Raw genomic sequence first — 19262 nt, forward strand, 5'->3', positions numbered from 1 at the left:
TGTGCCTACTGCACAGCTGTGTTTCCATTACACAATGTGTTATACTCAAAGGGGACATTAGTTTATAGAGATAACTTCACTCTTTAGCACCTCCTTTTGGAAATTCATGCTTCATTTTCCTCACAAACCTAGCATTCTATATTTGTATTTTAATGAAAAAAAAACCTGTAGCTCAATATTTCATTACCTTTTCTAAAAAAGATATTCTAATGAACTTCCAGTATAAAGGAAAAATATCTGGATGTGCAGTTATATAAACAAATATTAAAGTTGTTTTAATTTTTTTTAATTTTTTTAATGTATATCCATCCATTTTTAGAGAGAGAAACAGAGACCATAAGTGGGAAAGAGACAGAGAGACACAGAATTTGAAGCTGGCTCCAGGCTCTGAGCTGTTAGCATAGAACCCAACCGGGGCTTGAACTCTCAAATCATAAGATTATGATCTGAGCTGAAGTTGGACGTTTAACCAACTGAGTCACCCAGGCACCCCTGTCTTAATGTTTCTTAAAGAGAATAATCCCAAAATGTTAGCACTATGGGTGCTTTTAAAAAGAGTTTGTTTTCAACATCAGGACAGTTAGATGATCTCTAGAATCTGCCCACGATCCTCAAATACATGACATCATCTAAGGCATGTCCTTAATGCACTCTCCAAGAATCAATGTACAATGACAGGGAAATTCCATTGCTGACTAAAGATGATTCTCACCTTTTTAGACATATAAAAATTAAGAATAATTATATAATCCCATACCCAAAAAATTCTGAAAAGTGGTGGCTATTTTTTAGGAATTGTCTGAAAGTAAAATAATAATTAATTCCCAATAATTCTTTCTTTTACAAGCTACTCAAAAAATCCAATAGCTGTGTTGCCTTGTATAGAAACTAATGCGAAATGAGAATTCTGAGACCTTTGCATCAATTTGCATGGAATGAGAATTTTGAAGAATTAGGGTAAATGTAAAAATGTAAGAATATACCAATTTTTAAAAAATCAATTCATAAAAATCTTGTTTTAAATTACAAAAGTAAAATGTAAAAATATTTAAGCAATATATGCATAACAACTGTTAAAGTTTCATTTCTAAAGTTTTTCATAAAAATAAATTAACAGAAAAACATATCAGAATCAGGGGCACCTGGTGGCTAAGTCAGTTAAGTATCCAACTCTTGATTTCAGCTCAGGTCACAATCTCATGAGATCCAGCCCCACTGCTCATTAAAACTCTTTCTCATATTCTCTCTCTCTTTCTCTCCCTCTCTCTCTCTCTCTCTCTTTCTCTCCCTCTCCCTCTCTCTCTCTCTCCCTCTCTCTCTCTCTCTCTCCCCACCCCCATCTGCCCTTCCTCCACACTTGTGTGCTCATTCTCTCTCAAAATAAATTTAAAAAGGGTATCATATTCAAAAAATAAAATAAGAATGTATCAGATACACAAATTAAGCCAAATGTGACTAACATGACTAATATTATTTTGCCCACACTGAGAACAATTAGGTACCATACATTATCAAAAGTGACCCCTCATTACAATTGTGTTCCTTTGGACTTCAATCTTTCTAACATATGTTTCTGAAATTAGAACATGTCAATAAAAAATAGAATAGGTTATTTCTTTGGTTCTACAAAACCATGAATATTTGTTGGTATTAGTTAAAAGAATTATTTTCTAGCTGCATATGGAAGATTCAGTTGGCTGAACTGAAATTAGCCTAAAATCCTCAAAGAAATCTTTGAAATTTAAAATGTAATATGAATGTCATAGACATAATGACTATTGAATCGGCTTAATTAAAAGATGATTCTATTTGGCATGGTTGTTTTGCAAATAATATTTCTTTCCCTCCAAATGAAACCTAAACAACAGAGTCCAGAATTTGCATCTGAAGGCATATGCTATCATGGTAACACCATCCCAAGAATTCTTCTGATTCACAGAACTCCATCACCTTTTGGAAAGCCAATGTGAAATACACTGAGTGGAGCCTAATAAAAATTAGAGAATGTAAGAGAGAATGAGTATTTGCTACTTTTTGATAGTCCCTTGTGGCACAGTTGTTTTGTTTTGTTTTTTTGAAATCTGTCAACAGTGGAGTTATCCTGGGTATTTTCTGCAAATATATAGATGGCAACAATGAGAAAGAACAGTATACACAACAAGGAAGATAGTAGAGAAGCTCATAAGAGCACCTTCAGATTGGATTAGCCAAGGAGATGCTCAGAACTCACTGACACACAGCTGGGCAGCTGGGGATCTCTCAATATGGGTGCCAGATAAAACGGGTTTAGTTAAAAATAGCCCGACTTTAATTTTTAAAACTTGGAATACAACCTAAATTAGATTATTTGAGGGTTTTTTTTTCCTTAAATCAGATGATCTCTAGAGTGCAGTAAGAAACAAGTGAGAATAGTATGCTCAAAATCATTAGCAATATGGGTGACTAATTTCAAACAGAAGCAAGCTATTAGTTAAAATCAAGACATTAAAAAAAATCTGTAAGCATTCTCTTGAGGATATTCCTGCAGTGGTTAGGAGGGAGACTAGTATACATTTAATCTCTGAAAGCATTCTTCTGGTGGTATTCAAGATGCAGATTTTAAAGGTATACACCATCCCTTGATAATATCCCTTTATAACATTATACTTCTCATTGCCTACTAGAGTTCTAATAAGAAACAGCATTCAAAATGGCATGTCCCTTCCATTTGAGAATAAATCCATTACTTTGTGTCATAGCCATATATTTTAAATAGTATCGCCAAGTTAAACTTCTCTTTGATAGAGAACTAAAGTTTTGACTATCCTCTGATATACATATACATTTATAATTTAATAATGCTACATTTACTAAATTAAAATTAAAACATTTAAGTGTTAATGTATCTTGTTTCTACACATGCATAAGGGTATGAGTGTGCAGACATAAGTTTTCTGTACCATAAAAAAAACAAAGTTAAAAAGCAAACAATTGGCAGGAAGAAAAAATTTGCAAAACATTAATAAATAGTTACAGGCTAGTGATGATTAAGGTTATGTGTCAAATTGTCTAGGTCAATGGGGTGCTCAGTCATTTGGTCAAACATTATTCTGGCTATGAGGATGTTCTAGAGAACTTAACATTTGATTCAGTAAAATGAGTAAAGCAGATTGCCCTCTGTAAGGTGGACAGGCCTCATGATCAATTGGAGACCTGAACAGAACAAAAAGGCTGAATTAGAAAGAACTTGTCCAGGTGACTGATGTCAGTGTTTTCTTTCCTTTGGACACAAACTGAAACATCAGCTCTTCTTGCATCTTAAGTCTTCCAGCGTCCAGACTGGAACTTATACCATCGGCTCTCTTGGGTTTCCAGCCTGCCGACTACAGGTCATGGAACTTCTCAACCTCCACAGTCTTGGGAGCCAAGTCCCATACTAAATCTCTTTCTCGCTATATATAAATCCTACCGGTTCTGTTTCTCTGGAGAACCCTGACTAATACTAAATATCTGTGGTGGTACCACAAATGCTACAAAGCTCTGTGGAGAAGATTTCACAGTATTCATCAAATTTTTAAATATGCATACTATGTAACAGAGAAATTCCTTTAGTAATTAATTGGTAGGAATATTCTCCCAAATATACAAAGATATAGATATAGATATATGGATTTTGATGCATTATGTGCTATACTAAAATAAATGTCTATCAATGGGAAATTGGTGAAATAACTTAATAATTTAAAGCATATTCATACAGTTCATTGTGGTGCAACCATTAAATGAATAAGCATATCAGTAAATACTCAGTAAGAAAAATTGTCATAATAAATTGAACAACTATTAAGTAGGAAAAAAAGGACAATATATAGAGACCAATTCTATTTTTATAACCATAGATATGAACTGTGTGCGTTTGTATGTGTTATAGTTCTGGAAAGCTACACATCAGGTTATTCACAGGAGGTTGGGAAGTGTTTTTATTTTCACACTTATGCTTTTGTTTGTGTTGTATTTTCAATCATAAGCATGAGAATTTCAGACTACGGACAGCAATTTCTGCTAGCCAATAAAGAAACAGCATCTCTAAGAGCAAAATCTCTTATATAAGGACATATAAAAAAACAAATAACTTACCCCAATGTAACAGAGCCACACAAAATTTTTGGCAAATCATCTTACTTCAGAGATGCAGACCTGAAAAACAGTACATCTAAAACACATACATACATATGCACACACACAAATATACCTGACATCTATATATCTGGGAAAACATAAAAGGAAAAAGATTATTAATGAGTCTTTAAATTTAATCCTCTATAATACTCTGCATCAATATCAGAGAAGGCCTCACATTAAAGTATAGCTACACATTAAAGGTCTACTCCTGTGCACATGCTATCTTACACAGTTAAAACATATGCTACATAGTCATCGCATAATCAAAAAATTTTCACTGTTTCTTTATGCCATGACAAACCAGGACAGACATCATAGGATAAGACTGAATTTTTAACTGAACAAAAGTGTTCATAATGTTAATTAAATATGTACAATCTAATAAGTCTTTTTTATGCTCAATTCTTAAATTTCTCTTCTTTTCTAAGACCTTTATCTTTACTGTGATATTACAAAGTCAAACAGTTATAGCAGAGGTAATCACTGTACATTTATTTTCAACAAAGAGGAGGAAATTTTCCAATATGCTTTTGGAAATTCCCACTACTTATTTGCAGATGAAGCAATATTCACACTGGAGAGTTATCAGAGTAATTCAAGTTATCAGAGTAATCCAAATGACAGGGTGACTTCAAGAAATAGCTTTCCCATGAAGTCTCCTCAATATGAAGGATTATGAATAATCATAAATGAGATTATTCATGTTAGTACATCATGAATCAGAATGGTAGCATAATTTTAATACACTGGGCTTCTTCAATTTGTAATGAAACCACAAGGCTTTGGTTGTTCCAGGGTTTTTTGATATCTCAAATTGGGGATTCAGTTCACTACACAAAAGTTAATCTGAGGTAAGAAGCTCTGGATTAGGTGTCAGGAATCTTGCGTGTCAATCTGGACTCTTCTACTAACCAGCATTAGGACTTGGGACTTCAACACTCTAGACCTCAAGTTCCTCATCTACGAATCCCCCTGATGGATGAGCTCAACAATCCCTTTCCAATGCCCATGATCCTGAGAGATTTTATTTTAAAATAGAAGTCACAGCTTTACACAAAGAATATTTTCAAATATTAAGAAACATATCTCATAAGTCATTACTGACAACTGGTATCGTGATGAGTAAACGGAAAAAATGTGCTTGTTTAGTTCACAATTTAATAACTCTCAGGAGGAAAATAGATGAGCATAAAAATTTTGTAGTCTGGTCAATTTGTCTTTCAGGCTCTTACTTTTTTCATCAGAAGTTTGGTTCTTTATATACTGACATCACAGTGTGTCTTTAGGATTCCAAAATAGGTTCAGTGTTTGGAATCCTCATTATCTAATCATATGAATTCTTTTTTTGCTACTGTTTCTGGTACAACATTTTCTCATAAATAAACCCAAGAGCAAGTTTAGTACTCAGGATGTGTCATTCATAGAACATATCATTAAACTAAGTGTTTTAAATGAACCGACTGGTGACAAGTAATTCAGTCCAACAACTGATTTGACTCACTTTAAAAAAAATTCTTTTATGTTTTTATTTATTTTTGAGAGAGAGAGAGATACTATGAATGGGGGAGGAACAGAGAGAAAGAGAGAGGGAGAGAGGGAGACACAGAATCCAAAGCAGGCTCCAGGCTCTGAGCTGTCAGCACAAAGCCTGACACAGGGCTCGAACTCACAAACCATGAGATAATGACCTGAGCTAAAGTTGGATGCTTAACTGACTGAGCCACTCAGGCGCTCCTGACTCAGCTGATCTGCTGAGCCAATTGACAAAACAGACCAGGGTTTTTTGCTTATACAAGAAAAGCATTCTTTTACTTAATGTTCCACGCAAAATACAAACTATTCTTTTGGTTTGAATTCTATAATCAGGTTTCACTCTTATATAACAGAGAAATAATCACAAATATGAAAGGGCATAGACGAAATCTTGAGGAGAGAGTGTGAAAGATGGTACCTTACATGGACCCAAAGAGACAAATATTTAAATGATCCAACATTGTACCAGAAATGAATCTATAAGGAGATTTACAAAAACATAAATAATACAGAAAAAAGGAACAGGAATTTTTAAACTGTGAGAAAAAAAAATCAAGTAACAGGAAAACTAATGACAAGGTGGCCAAAATAAGTATAATACACAAAATGCCATTAATTTGAATTTAGTTTTTAAAGATGAGTCAGTGGGATGCTTGGGTGGCTCTGCCAGTTAAGCATCTGACTTCAGTTCAGGTCATGATCTCACAGTTCGTGGGTTCAAGCCCCGCTTCGGGCCCTGTGCTGACAGCTCAGAGCCTGGAGCCTGCTTCGGATTCTGTGTGTCCCTCTCTCTCTGCCCCTCCCCACTCATGCTCTGTCTTTCAAAAATAAATAAAATGTTAAAAAAAATTTAAATATGAGCTATTAATTTCCTTTATGCTTTCTTATAGTCAAATTGTTCAATTATAAATTTAGAGTATTCAAAATAAAATCAACAGTTTAGGGGAAATGTTCAAATAATCCTAACACTAAGAATGGAAAGAAATTTTGCCTGAATAACTTCAAAACAGGTAACATCCTCATGAACATTCTCACAGTACCAGAGTTTCATGTGAACCTCAAAAGTCATCATTTCTCAGCCCCTCCACTGCCCATACCCTGTTCTAAGCCGCTACTATCTCTCCCCTGGGTAGTCAGAGAGCCTCTAGCTGGTCCCCGTGCTGCTGCCCTCACTCTCCAGGTCAGACTATTCTCAATGCTGCAGCCAGTGGTCTTGTTAACAGATAGATCAGATCATGTCCGTCTTACCCAAACACTGTCATACTCTCTTTTTCACTCTGAGTAAAAGTCCAAGTCCTGCACAGAACTACAAGGTCCTGGATCTCTGATGCACCTCTGACTTCATCAACCACTGCTCTTCCCTTTGTTCAAGCCTTTTTAGAGGAGCCTTACCTGACTAGCCCATCAAAAATTTCAACACCTTCCCCAATCCAGCATGTCTTATCTGCTGAATTTTCCTCTCCTCATTATTTCACACTATCTAATGTGAATATAACTTTTTTTCTTGTTTATTGTCTAACTCTCCCCACTAAAATATAAACTCCACTAGACCAAGGGATTTTTTTTTTACTATTTCCTTTCATCATTATATCCTTCTCACATAGAAGCCTGTTTCTCACATAGTAGGCGCTCTATATATACTCGCTGAATGAATGAGTAAATGAATGAATGCATGATACAACTCTTTCTTGAAATATTCTTCAAAATAGGATGACAGAATTATACCAAGAAAATAACAGCAATCTTCAAAAGAGGTGTTCTGTGGACAGCAAAGATGGGACACACACACACACACACACACGAATATTATGCAGCCATAAAAAGGATGAAATCCTGCCATTTGTTACAACTTGGATGCTTAGTGAGTAAGTTAGACTGAGAGAGACAAATAACCATATGATTTGACTTATATATGGAATCTAAAAAAAAATACACACGTGAATAAACAAACAAAAAGCAGAATCAGACCTATAAATTCAGAGACCAAACTGATGATTCCCAGAGGGGAGCAGGGGGGATGGGCAGAATGGGTGAAGGAGAATAGGAGATATAGGCTTCCACTTATGGAATGAATATGTCACAGGAATAAAAGGCATAAATAGCATATGGAATATAGTAAATGATATTGTAATGGTGTCATGGTGACAGATGGCAATTACACTTGTGGTGAAAATAGCATAATGTATAAACTTATTGAATCACTCACTATGTTGTACACCTAAAACTCATGTAATATGTGTCAACTATACTCAAATTTATAAAAGAATTTTAAAGAGGCATTCTAATATAATCCATCTTTGAGAATCAGATTTAATTCCAGAAAGAATTTCAGAATGGTGATTCTTAAACATTTTTAAATATGCATCTAATTGAGAAGTTAGTGAGAGCAAGGTACCAACAGCCAGGAAGAGACATATACACCAAAATTAGGGCTAAAATTTCAGGGGGTTAACAAACTCTCTGAAATTTATTTAACATTCCCATATTAAAAAGTCCTGATGTAGATAAATGAATGGAATTCACACTCCTCAGTCAATCCTCCATTAAGTATGCCTCCTAGGAATTGAGCCATTGATAGACACCAACTATGAGGAGTTTGAGATAATACTGCATAACAATCTCCCTGGAATGTCATCATTCTATGTTGACAGTTAAAATGAATAATGTGTTTTATTTGAAATCTCCATAAAGTAGACAAAGATTCATTCATAGTCTGATCTAAATGATCCATCCATAATACCTGGATGTGTAGTCAGTAATTCAAATTTCTTTTTTTTCTAAAAATTTTTTAATTTTATCTAATTTTGAGAGAGAATGAGACAGTGTGAGTAGGGGAGGGGCAGAGAGTGGGAGACAGAATCAGAAGCAGCTCCAGGCTCTGAGCTGTCAGCAAAAAGCCTGATGCAGGGCTTAAACTCATGAGCTGCAAGATCATGACCTGAGCCGAAGTCAGACACTTAACCAACTGAACCACCCCGGCACCCCTCAAATTTCATAATACACCAAACAGAGTAAACATATTAAATATATCATTAACTCTTCATCTATTACTATAACTTCAAACAAAACAAAAAATCAAAATCTACAGTCTATTGAATTACCATATTATGGTTTTCAGAAGAAAATCAGACTAACTTCTTTCAAAGAAAATTTTTTGTATATTTTTACGTATACAATTCTACTTAAATAAAAAGCAGAATACTCTCAATTAGTGTTTGAATGAATGGGGGGAAAAAAAGAAATTATTTACAACTTGTTCCAATGATCTCACAAAGTCTTTAGCTTTTTCTACAATCTAGTTTATGAGTAAGAAAAGCAATTCTGACAAGTCTGTTGCCTTGATGAGTAAACTCAATGAGTTCCATCTGTCACTAATTCCTGCTTTTACTTTCTGCTAGAGGCGCCCATCTTTCACTTAAACAACAACATTTAAGTATTTTGTTTAAATATAAATGAAAAACACTTTTCAAGTGTCAAAATAAAAATAGCTTGGTCTAGTTCTACTAACCTTGTTATTTTAAATATGTTTACTTTTATGTCTTCACTTAGGACAGAAATTGGTCATTATTCCTCCCCATCAAGTAGCTGCTAAAGACTTAATTCTTTTTAATTTTTATGTATTTCTTTTTAATTTTAGAGGGAGAAAGAAAGGGCATGCATGCTGGGGTGAGAGGTACAGAGGGGGAAAGAGAGAGAGAATCCCAAGTAGGCACCACACTCAGCATAGAGCCCGATACAGGACTTGATCCCACGACCCTGGAATCATGACCTGAGGCAAAATCAAGTGATCCACTGAACCAACTGAGCCACCCTGGTGGCCCTGCTCAACTTTTAAAATTGAGCTTAGAATATCAAAACATAATATAGGAGTGCCTGGGTGCCACATTTTGACTCAGGCCATGATCCCAGGGTCGGGGGACTGAGCCCCACATTGGGCTCCATGCTGAGTGTGGAGCCTTTTTGGGATTCTCTCGCTCACCTCCTCTGCCCCTCTTCCCCCAGCATGCACACACATGCGCGCTCTCTCTCTCTTCCCATCTAAAATTTTTTTTTTAATTTTTTTACTTCCATCATCTTGGTATAATCATTTGTCACTTTGAAAACTTAAAGTGTTTTAATTTCTAGTGACTCAAATTGTGTGATCTTGTTGCAAATTAATTCCTTGAAAATGCAGCAGGATAAGCTATGATTCAGACTTAATTGCCATAAAGTCAACAAAGTTGAGCAGAATGGGCATCTTACCTACAAAATAATTTAAAAATCTCTACATAAATTAACTTGTTTAAATATTAACTAAAATATTTTATAAAATATAAGTTACCACACAGTAGTAGAAACATAAAAATAAATAAATCATCATATACCTTAATAAGTAACATTGTTTTATTACTTTTTTACATGTCAAAATTTTATAATACCAATATTAAGTGAAGTACCATGGGACTGCTCTAGAAAAGATAGCTCTGCCACCATGCCAAGCCACTGCATGTTATGACTGAAATCCCAATGCCTACTACCTCTGAGTTCCTCTGAGCCCATCTGCTCTTCCATAGCCCATACTTCTGATCTAACCTCTGGCATGAATGCCTCTCATTGATAAAAGCTAGTTCACAGTCTATGTGTAGGTAGCCAGGAAACTTGGGAAAATATAGATTTATAAAGTGAGGATTTCCCCAAACATAGACAAAATACTCAAAGATGTCAAATAGCCAAAGAATAAAAACTTGTTCCATATACTTTTACATGTTAAAGGAGCTCAAAAGTATAAGTTATTTGAGGAGAGCTTGGGCTTTTAATACAGACTTCACACCAACATGGTAAAGAACTTACATGTTCTGACATTTAGGGGGACAGGCCTTCAGCATAAAAGGTAGCTCCCCACTCAAGTGCCTAAAATGAAGCCTAACAGTTGACAAACACTGCCCATATACACAAAAAAAGAGAAAATATGTTTTCAAAAAGAAAAGGTCAAATGATCCATATCCAACTAGCAGTATTACCAAAAAAAGAGAATAAAGAGAAAACAATCAAAGAAATGATATGAAAAACTTTTCCAGAGCTGATAAGAAATAGAAGTCTTCAAACTGAAGGGAAAAAAAAAATCTACCAAGCCCAAAGACTAGTAAAAAATACCCATTGCTAAATATATCACTAAGAAATTACAAGAGCAAAGAAGTAAGATAGGAAACATTTCCAGAAAAGAAAGGAAAACAAACTTCTAAAGGCATGAGAAACAGAATGGAAGCAAATGTTTCAAACCAAAACAAGGAACACTAGAAGATAATCCAGTAATGCGTGACGGAAAATGATTTACAGTGGAAACTGCTATTAGTCAGTCAAGCAAGTATCAGAGCACAGCAAATATGTTTTCAATAACACAATGACTTAGAAAATTTATATCCTATAAATCTCTTTCTCAGAAGTAATTTTAGAAGGTATTCCAGCAAAATGAGAACTAACCAAGAAAAAGAGATCCAGGGACTAAAGATTCAGGAAAGCATGACTACAGACATGCGAAAGACCAGCACAGATAGCAGATGACTCCCGAAAGTAAACAGCCAGAAGGAAGGCGGGAATGGAGACAACTCAGTATGTCATATGATTATGAAGCAGCAAAATTTGATTTAAAAAACAAAACAAAACAGGGTCGCCTGGGTGGCTCTGTCACTTAAACGTTCTGCTCTTAATTTTGGCTCAGGTCATGATCTCACAGTTCGTGAGTTCGAGCTCCACATCAGGCTCCATGCTGATGGTGCAGAGCCTACTTGGGATTCTCTCTCTCTCCCTCAAAAAATAAATAAACAACAAAAAAAAACACAGAAATGCAGACTGGCACAAGGGGGGGAAAAGTAAGTCATATTTAAAAATTGCAACCACTCTAAGCCAAAGAAGAATACGGGTTCATGGATTTCCGAAAGAATAAAATGGATTCCAAAAAAATAAAGAGAATTAATTTTAAAAAGTGAAAAATTAAGAATATAATGAAGAAGGCCCACCTACATTGTCCCAATAAGAAGAAATAAAGTTTATTGGAAAAAGGTTACAAAAAGTCCTGATCTAAATATAAACCAAAATACAATGTGGCATAATTTTTCTTTCAAGTAAGCTCAATGTGGGGCTTCAACTCATGACTATGAGGTCAAGAGCTGCATGCTCTACCAACCGAGCCAGCTAGGAGCCTCAATGATGGCATAATTTTGACTAAGTGCTGGAATTAAAGAGTCCATTTGAAAGAAGGAAGAATGGCTTAAACCTTGATTCTAGGAATATTGGCCTTTGGGTATCTAAGTAGTCATATTAAAATGAAAGGAATCCTGGAATGCTTCTTGATTCTGCAGTATATAATATTTATGAGGTCATACAATTTATCAATGTTTTGACTTTTTGGTTCAACCAATACACAAAAATAAAAGATTTAATTAATTGCAATACTAAACATGAAATATTAACAATATTCTCCCTATACAGTTCTCAAAACTTGGGCGGTATAACTGTATAAGGAGAGATAGTGGGAAGGCAAAGTATGCCATATCCCAACCTCTAGGAAGTCAATAGAAACTGTAGTGAATAGAACAGAAATCGTGGAGGGAATTACAAATGTAACCAATTAAAACACTCAGAACATTAATTATATGTAGGAATGAAGAAAGAAGGCAAAATTAACTTAATTCTCTTCTGTGATGGTATCTGTTTAAAGTTGATAAATGAAAAGAAAAGAAGTCTAAAAGCATATTATTTAGCCCCGCACAGGTAGTCAGAGGTCTGAGAACCAAAAGCAGAAATGGATCAACAACAAGTTGCTGTCCCCAAGGTCGGCACTGGCACAGTGAGGGTAGTGGGGCAGGGAGACTAGAGCTTTTTTTTATTGTAGTAGGTTTTTGTCACCATGTACATGGACTATTTTCATGTAGAATTATTGTTTAGTCGTTTTAAATAAATACAGGGCTATGGGATTTCAGAGAAAATAGCTTCTAACAAAGCCCTAGGGGCCAACAAAAGGTGCACAGAAGTGAAATTTTAGTTGAACTCCAAGAAATACAAAAGAGAGTAGTGTATTTCTTCTTAGTTTAAGGTTCACAATATTTTAACACCTCTGACATCAAGATCATTGTTAAAATCAATGTCATCTCACAATTACCAATAGCCTGGTAGCAGCTGTGATCTAGTTGTCATCGATTGCCTACAGACAAACTGAGGCGCTTTTTTCATGACAGGCTGGACAATTTTAACCCATCAATATTTGACCAACAAACTATTTAAAGATCACTGAAGGAGGGAAGAGGAGCCCTGAGCATCATCTGAAAGCCTTATGTTCCCATCGTATGGGAGGACCCTATAAAGAGACAGCACATAGTGTGCGAGGCGGGCCACACGGGTAGAAAAGTCTAAGAAACGATAGCGAAGCATTCTTTTATAAAGTGCTATATCCCAAATATTCTTGATAACCCAGAATATGCTAGTGTTTAGAAAAATATCGATATCAACAGCACTGAGTTGAAAAGTAATAGAAAAAGACACCAGAGTCTGAATATGAAAAAGAATTCCTTAACCAATTTCTTTGATCTATGCATTTCTTATAAGAGTGATACGATTTAAGCCAAAATTTTTATTTAAATAATTCTAAAAGAGCTCTTCTAATACATATAAGACAAAAATATTCTAAAGGATGAGAAAACATTGTCAAATAGATAGGCAGAATCCTTTCCTGGAGGTACAAAAATGGTAGTATTGTTTAAAACCCATGATGTCTAGAATCATAGAATTACAACTATCTAGAAAGAGTGGTAATTAGGAGATATCAGACAGATTACGTCTAGTGTGGGAAAATCATAACAGGTGCCTTAGAGGAGCAGCAAGCTGACTGCCCCCTTGAAGAATAGGAAGGCATATGAAACATATCTTAAGTATTACAAAAAAAAGATAACGGGACCTGTGGTCTGTAAAAACAAATAAGCCGAAGAATATCAATCAATGACAATAGGAACTCTTATGTGAGAACTGATTTGCAAACTTACAATCAAAAGACCAAGAAGCCACTTGCCCAGATGACTGCTTCATACAGAAAGTACCTGCTCGTTCTGTGCAAAAACCTTCTCTCCCCCAAATCAAACCTGTGACTATCTAAAAGATAGCATCTGAATAATATAACAACTATAATTACTGGGGGTTTATTATGTCTATTTCAGTATGATTTCTCTCTCTGCTTATACAGTGTGGGTGTGTGTGTGTATCCATGTGTGCTTGTAATTTATTTTCTCTCTCATATCCTGACCACTGACCAGATTGGTTCAGAAATTTTGCTGGTGCATACAAAAATCTAATTGTTCGATGATCTCATGTTCATAGTCTCTCAATTTTCATAGGTTTAGACACCAAAAAAAATGAGAAAATATAATTCCGAGAAAAACTCAATATGTCCTATGCCTTCACAAAACAAATATTTGGTAGCAGCTGTTCTTAAACATGAGTTCACATTTTTAAAGCCTATTCTAATACCAATACTGAAGCTCCTGAGAATCTCTATTTGTCTCAAATCTTTAGCTACTATCTAGCACAAACAGATAAAACATGTATATGTTCCTGTAAACCTTAAAAAAATTATTGGCCCAATAATAAAGTCTCTCTCCCTCTCTACCCCTTACTCCTTCTCTTTCTCATTCACTATTATACCCGTATGAATACATATTTGTAAGTCTATATTGTTTCTGGATTTTCCCCCACTAATTGGCAAAGACTTTAAGATGAATATCACAATGGTCCTTAAGAGAGGCCCTTAAGAGAGGCCTGGGGGGCTCAGAGGGTTAAGGCTCTGACTTCGGCTCAGGTCATGATCTCGCGGTACGAGAGTTGCAGCCCCATCGCGGGCTTTCTGCTGACAGCTCAGAACCTGGAGCCTATTTCAGATTCTGTGTCTCCCTCTTTCTCTGCCTCCCCGCCTCTCATGCTCTGTCTCTCTATCTCTCTCAAAAATAAAACATTAAAAGAGAGAGAGAGAGTCTCAAGTTCGTTCATCTTCTTTTGCTAGTCCATAGCACGCTAGTGTGAGTCAAACACATGACTCCCATCTTTCGGATCATCCACTCACCCACCAGGCAGTGTCTCCCCGAGCTCCGTGCTCTCCTGGGCGAGTCTCCATGCTGTGCTAGGCAGGGCCACAGCTCGCGCCCAGCGGAGCAGATCACTGACAGATGGCACTAACTAGAAGGAGACTACATTCACTTTAGGAGACTTTACTTGGTACCTATAAGCCTACTAATTTTATAGAAGAATATGTGACTTGCTGGCTTTTATTCAGTGAGAATCAATATAAACAAAAATTCCTCATAGTCTACCTTGAACATATTAAGTGTTCACAATTCTGAAAAAGATTTTAAACTTCCAAGCACATAACACTTAAATTTGACAGGAATTTTCACTACATATCCAGCGTTGTTGTGTCTAATTAGCTTGGCATGTCAGCAATGTAGATTCAGGGTCACACTGCTGGTGGGAAGATAAAAGGATAAAAGCTGCTTTGGCATACAGTTTGGCAAATCTTTAATGTTAAACTTAGTGTTGCCACATGACTCAGCAATTCCACTCATAGGTATATACCCAAAAGAGATAAAAACATACATTCACATAACAATGTGCACACGTTAGTAGCAGCATTCTTCATAATAGCCAAAAAGTGCAAACTACCCAAATGTCCACCAACTGATGAATATACAAAAAGTAGTATACCCATATAATGGAATATTATGTGGCCATAAAAAAGGAATGAAGTATGACCCATGCTACAGCACAGATGGACACTGGAAACATGCTCAGTGAAAGAATTTGGTCACTAAAAGCCCCATGATTTTTTATATGAAATATCCAGAACAGCAAATCCGTAAACATGGAAAGTAAATCAGTACTTTGAGGCATGGGAGGCAGGGGGAATGGAAAGTGAGTGCTAATGGGTACAGAGATTCTCCAGGGAGTGATAAAAATACTCTGAAATTGCATAGTGGGATGGTTGCATAAATCTGTTAATATATTAAAAACCAGTGAATTGTATGCCATAAAAAGATGAACATCATGATAGGTGATTTACAGTCCAATGGAGCTATTATTTTGAAACTCTGTTTCAAGGTCAAATTTATGTCTATATGGCATCAATAAACAGACAATGAAATTTTTAAACATATGGGTTTTTTAATTTTTTTTACATTTATTTATTTTTTGAGAGATAGAATGATACAGAGCCTGAGTGGGGAGGTTCAGAGAGAGGAGACACAGAATCCAAAGGAGGCTCCAGACTCTGAGCAAGCTGTCAGCCCAGAGCCCAACATGGGGCTCGAACGGATCATGACCCGAGCCAAAGTCAGACACTTAACCGACTGAGCCACTCAGGCGCCCCTAAAGATATGGCTTAAAGTAACTTTTTAAATATGCAGGTCCTATGACAAGTCTAACAAGAAGATGTTGAAGAACTCTTAAGGAAAACATCAGACTACGTTTACATTTCTTATATCAGAGAAGACCAAATATACTGGGAGACAGTCATGGATTCTAGGACCAAATATTTAAAAGATATCAATTTTGGAGCACCTGGGTTGGGCTCCATGATGTCAGCAGGGAGCCTGCTTGGGATTCTCTCTCTTCCTCTCTCTCTGCCCCTCCACCATCCACACTCCTTCTTTCTCTCTTTCTCAAAATAAACTTAAAAAACAGTTTTTGCTTTAAAGAGGAGTGAATAAATGGCTTAATCTCACAAAGACATAATGCGACAGAATCCATGAAAGAATGCCTCTTAAGTTAATACATTTTTTTTTAAAAAGATAAGACTAAACTTGTGATCATGAAGGAACAAGCAAGAGGTTTCTAGATATTGGCATGTTCTCTCATTCATGTAGCAAATAATAGGGTATTTGCCTTATCACTGTCTGTTGGAATGATGTGCTGTATTGTCAACCAGCACATTTTTATGTACCTCTTCTCTCTATAGGTGTCATATATAGATCCCCATTGCATCATGAAAGGTTTAATAAGAAGTATGTGAGGAATATTCCAAATTATAAGCAGACCAATAAGTTCAATTTGGATTGAACCTCCAAAAGTTTACATGTACTAGGTCCTTCCAGTAGGTGAACATTTGTGCCTTTCTGTTTTAATTAAAAGCGGAATTTGTAAATCACATAAAATCTTAAGAATTAGAGGAGACCATAAGCCCTTTTCTTCATTTTTAGCTCCACAGGATATGTTTTTTTTTTCCCGTATGTGCGTTTGGTTCTCAGTATGAAAAATGCAGTACAGTACCTGCCAAGACCATTCTTTTGGGGGTTTTTTTGGGTATTTTTAAGTTTTATTTCCAAGGCCCCCAGAAAGATTGCTCTTCACAAACAAAAATATTTGATTATATAATAGTGATCTAAGTGTGAAGACATGACTGTTTTTTTCTGGATAAATTCATCCCAAAAAATGAGCAGAGCTTCTGCCAACCATGTGGACTCCGGCTCCCAAGCCATGAATGGATTGGCTGCAGACCTGGAGCAGTCAGATCGTCTACTATTTTCCAATAAGCGCCTAGAAGGCAGGGTATGTGCGTTCCACTACTCTCCACTCATTCAACAACCGATTTACTCAACTCTTTGAGCATCTCTCTCAAAGGAGATGGTCATCTACTTCTCCAGAGGATGACACTGCCAGCCCAAGGGGGAAAAGCAATGAAAATAAGTGGATGTGTTCATAGAGGAACACTGTACTTCACCTCCATTCCACTCTCCCAAGCCACATACACAGCACAGGCTGGGTGGGGGACACATTATTATAATTTACATCAAAGCCACCAAAAAGAGCCAGAAACACTTGTGAATCTATCCTAACTGCTGATGACTGCATCCCCAATAATTTCACATTACAAGTAACAACAGAAGCCCCTCTTCTCACATCCTCTGTGTGCCCAAACAGTCCACAAGTTGTCTGTCGTGTTGTTTTTCTTTATCAAAAATAAAAGGCTCACTGGCACTTTGTAGCACACACTTCTCTGACAACTTTGTGTGCGTGTGCACGTGTGTATCAATTCCTAATTTCTGGTTTATCTATTTACTTAACCTCTGCTACTTTCTGGGCTTCCTTCCAAGACAACTAAAATGCATTACTAAAACTGGCATCTCTGCTATTGAGCTTAATTTCAGAGGGGCTCTGAAATGGTCTGAAACCATGTTTTTAATATTCTGCACACAACTTTATGCTAAAAAGTAACAAATACTGGTCAAGATGCATCATTGACAGGAAAGGTACAGTTTTTGCTCTCCTCCAAAACAACTTTTACTTCCTCCAAATACACAATACTGAAAAGAGAGTAAGTGCTGTACTAAGGCCTCGTGGTTTTGTTGTCGTGTCGTGAATACTGCCTGCAAGGGAACGTAATTCTTTAGAGTCAGAGATGACATAAATATTTACATGTAAACTATACATTTCTGAACTCCTTTATAAGCATTTTTCTTTTTTTTAAGTTTATTTATTTTGAGAGAGACAGAGAGAGCTCAAGCAGGAAAGGGGCACAGAGAGAGCGAGAACCCCCAGCAGGCTTGCAGGTGATCAGTGGGCAGAGCCTGAGGTAGGGCTCAAACTCATGAAACTGTGCGATCATGACCTGAGCTGAAATCAGGTCAGGCCCTTAACCAATTGATCCACCCAAGCGCCCCAAGCACCTTTCTCTTGATTGGGGGTCGGAAAAACCCTAAAAGCACAAGTCATAAATGCATATAAACAAAATGCCAAGATCAAAAACGATTTTTTTAAATCTCACAAAATCACAAATCTAGCAATGTTTGTGACATGTTAAAGAGTCACAAAATTATACATTTTTAAGCGGGGAAATACCTGAAATATTATTAAAAGGCCAACAGAATATTAATTCAACCCTCTAATTTGACAGGTGAGGAAAATGAGGCCCAGAGAGGCGAAGCTAACCACAGCTGTCACAGATAATAAATGGCAAATCATGTCAAAATCCAGATATTCTGACTCTGAAAGAGTATTTGTTTCAACATACCTTAACACTTACGGAAATCCGTGTAAACAGAGAACAATCCAAGCAGCCCCTCAACAGAAGGAACGCCCAGGCTTCACAGCCAGCTCGCCAGTCTGCAAAAACACAAGTTCTAGAAACAGCACCAGCAACAACCAGTTTGTTAGCCTCACTGTACCTGGGGTTTCCGATGATTCCTCAGGTCTATTTTTCTCACCTCTACGAATCCCGTTAAGTAAGTGCTTCGGTTGGGACTGGATTTGTTATTTTGTTTTGATTTTTTACATTTGCTTAGGGAGAGCGGGTGAGGGTGGAAAGCGAAGCTGGCATTTAAACCACCCCTGCAGCACAAGTCTGTTCTCTGGCCGGACCCACAAATCCTTCCCGGAGCCCCAGGGCTTACAGGTTTACGTCGCAGTCCTTTCACTTTCCAAAGTAGGGAGGGGACCTGGAAAAGAAGTTGGCCGGGTGGCGCCGGGCAGGTGCGCGCCCACGTGCGGCCGGCAGGCGACAGCGTCTCCCGCCCGGCCCGGGGGACCCAGAGGCCCGGCCGCCCTCCCACCGCCCC

At 36.8% G+C, this 19262-nt stretch overlaps 1 protein-coding gene across 1 annotated transcript in view; it reads right to left on the reverse strand.

Moving 5' to 3' along the window:
- Positions 1-19175, reverse strand: part of LEPR (leptin receptor) — a 76800-nt gene extending 57625 nt beyond the window's left edge. The window contains exons 1-3 of the mRNA XM_029947759.1: positions 19098-19175; positions 18719-18810; positions 4117-4176 (exon numbers count right to left, since the gene is read on the reverse strand). Coding sequence (XP_029803619.1) covers positions 4117-4156 — 40 coding nt within the window. The 5' untranslated portion in view covers positions 4157-4176; positions 18719-18810; positions 19098-19175. The remainder of the gene's footprint in view (positions 1-4116; positions 4177-18718; positions 18811-19097) is intronic.
- Between the last annotated feature and the right edge of the window lie 87 nt (positions 19176-19262).

Source organism: Suricata suricatta, chromosome 8 (genome assembly GCF_006229205.1).
Source record: "Suricata suricatta isolate VVHF042 chromosome 8, meerkat_22Aug2017_6uvM2_HiC, whole genome shotgun sequence".
Classification (NCBI taxonomy): Eukaryota; Metazoa; Chordata; class Mammalia; order Carnivora; family Herpestidae; genus Suricata; species Suricata suricatta.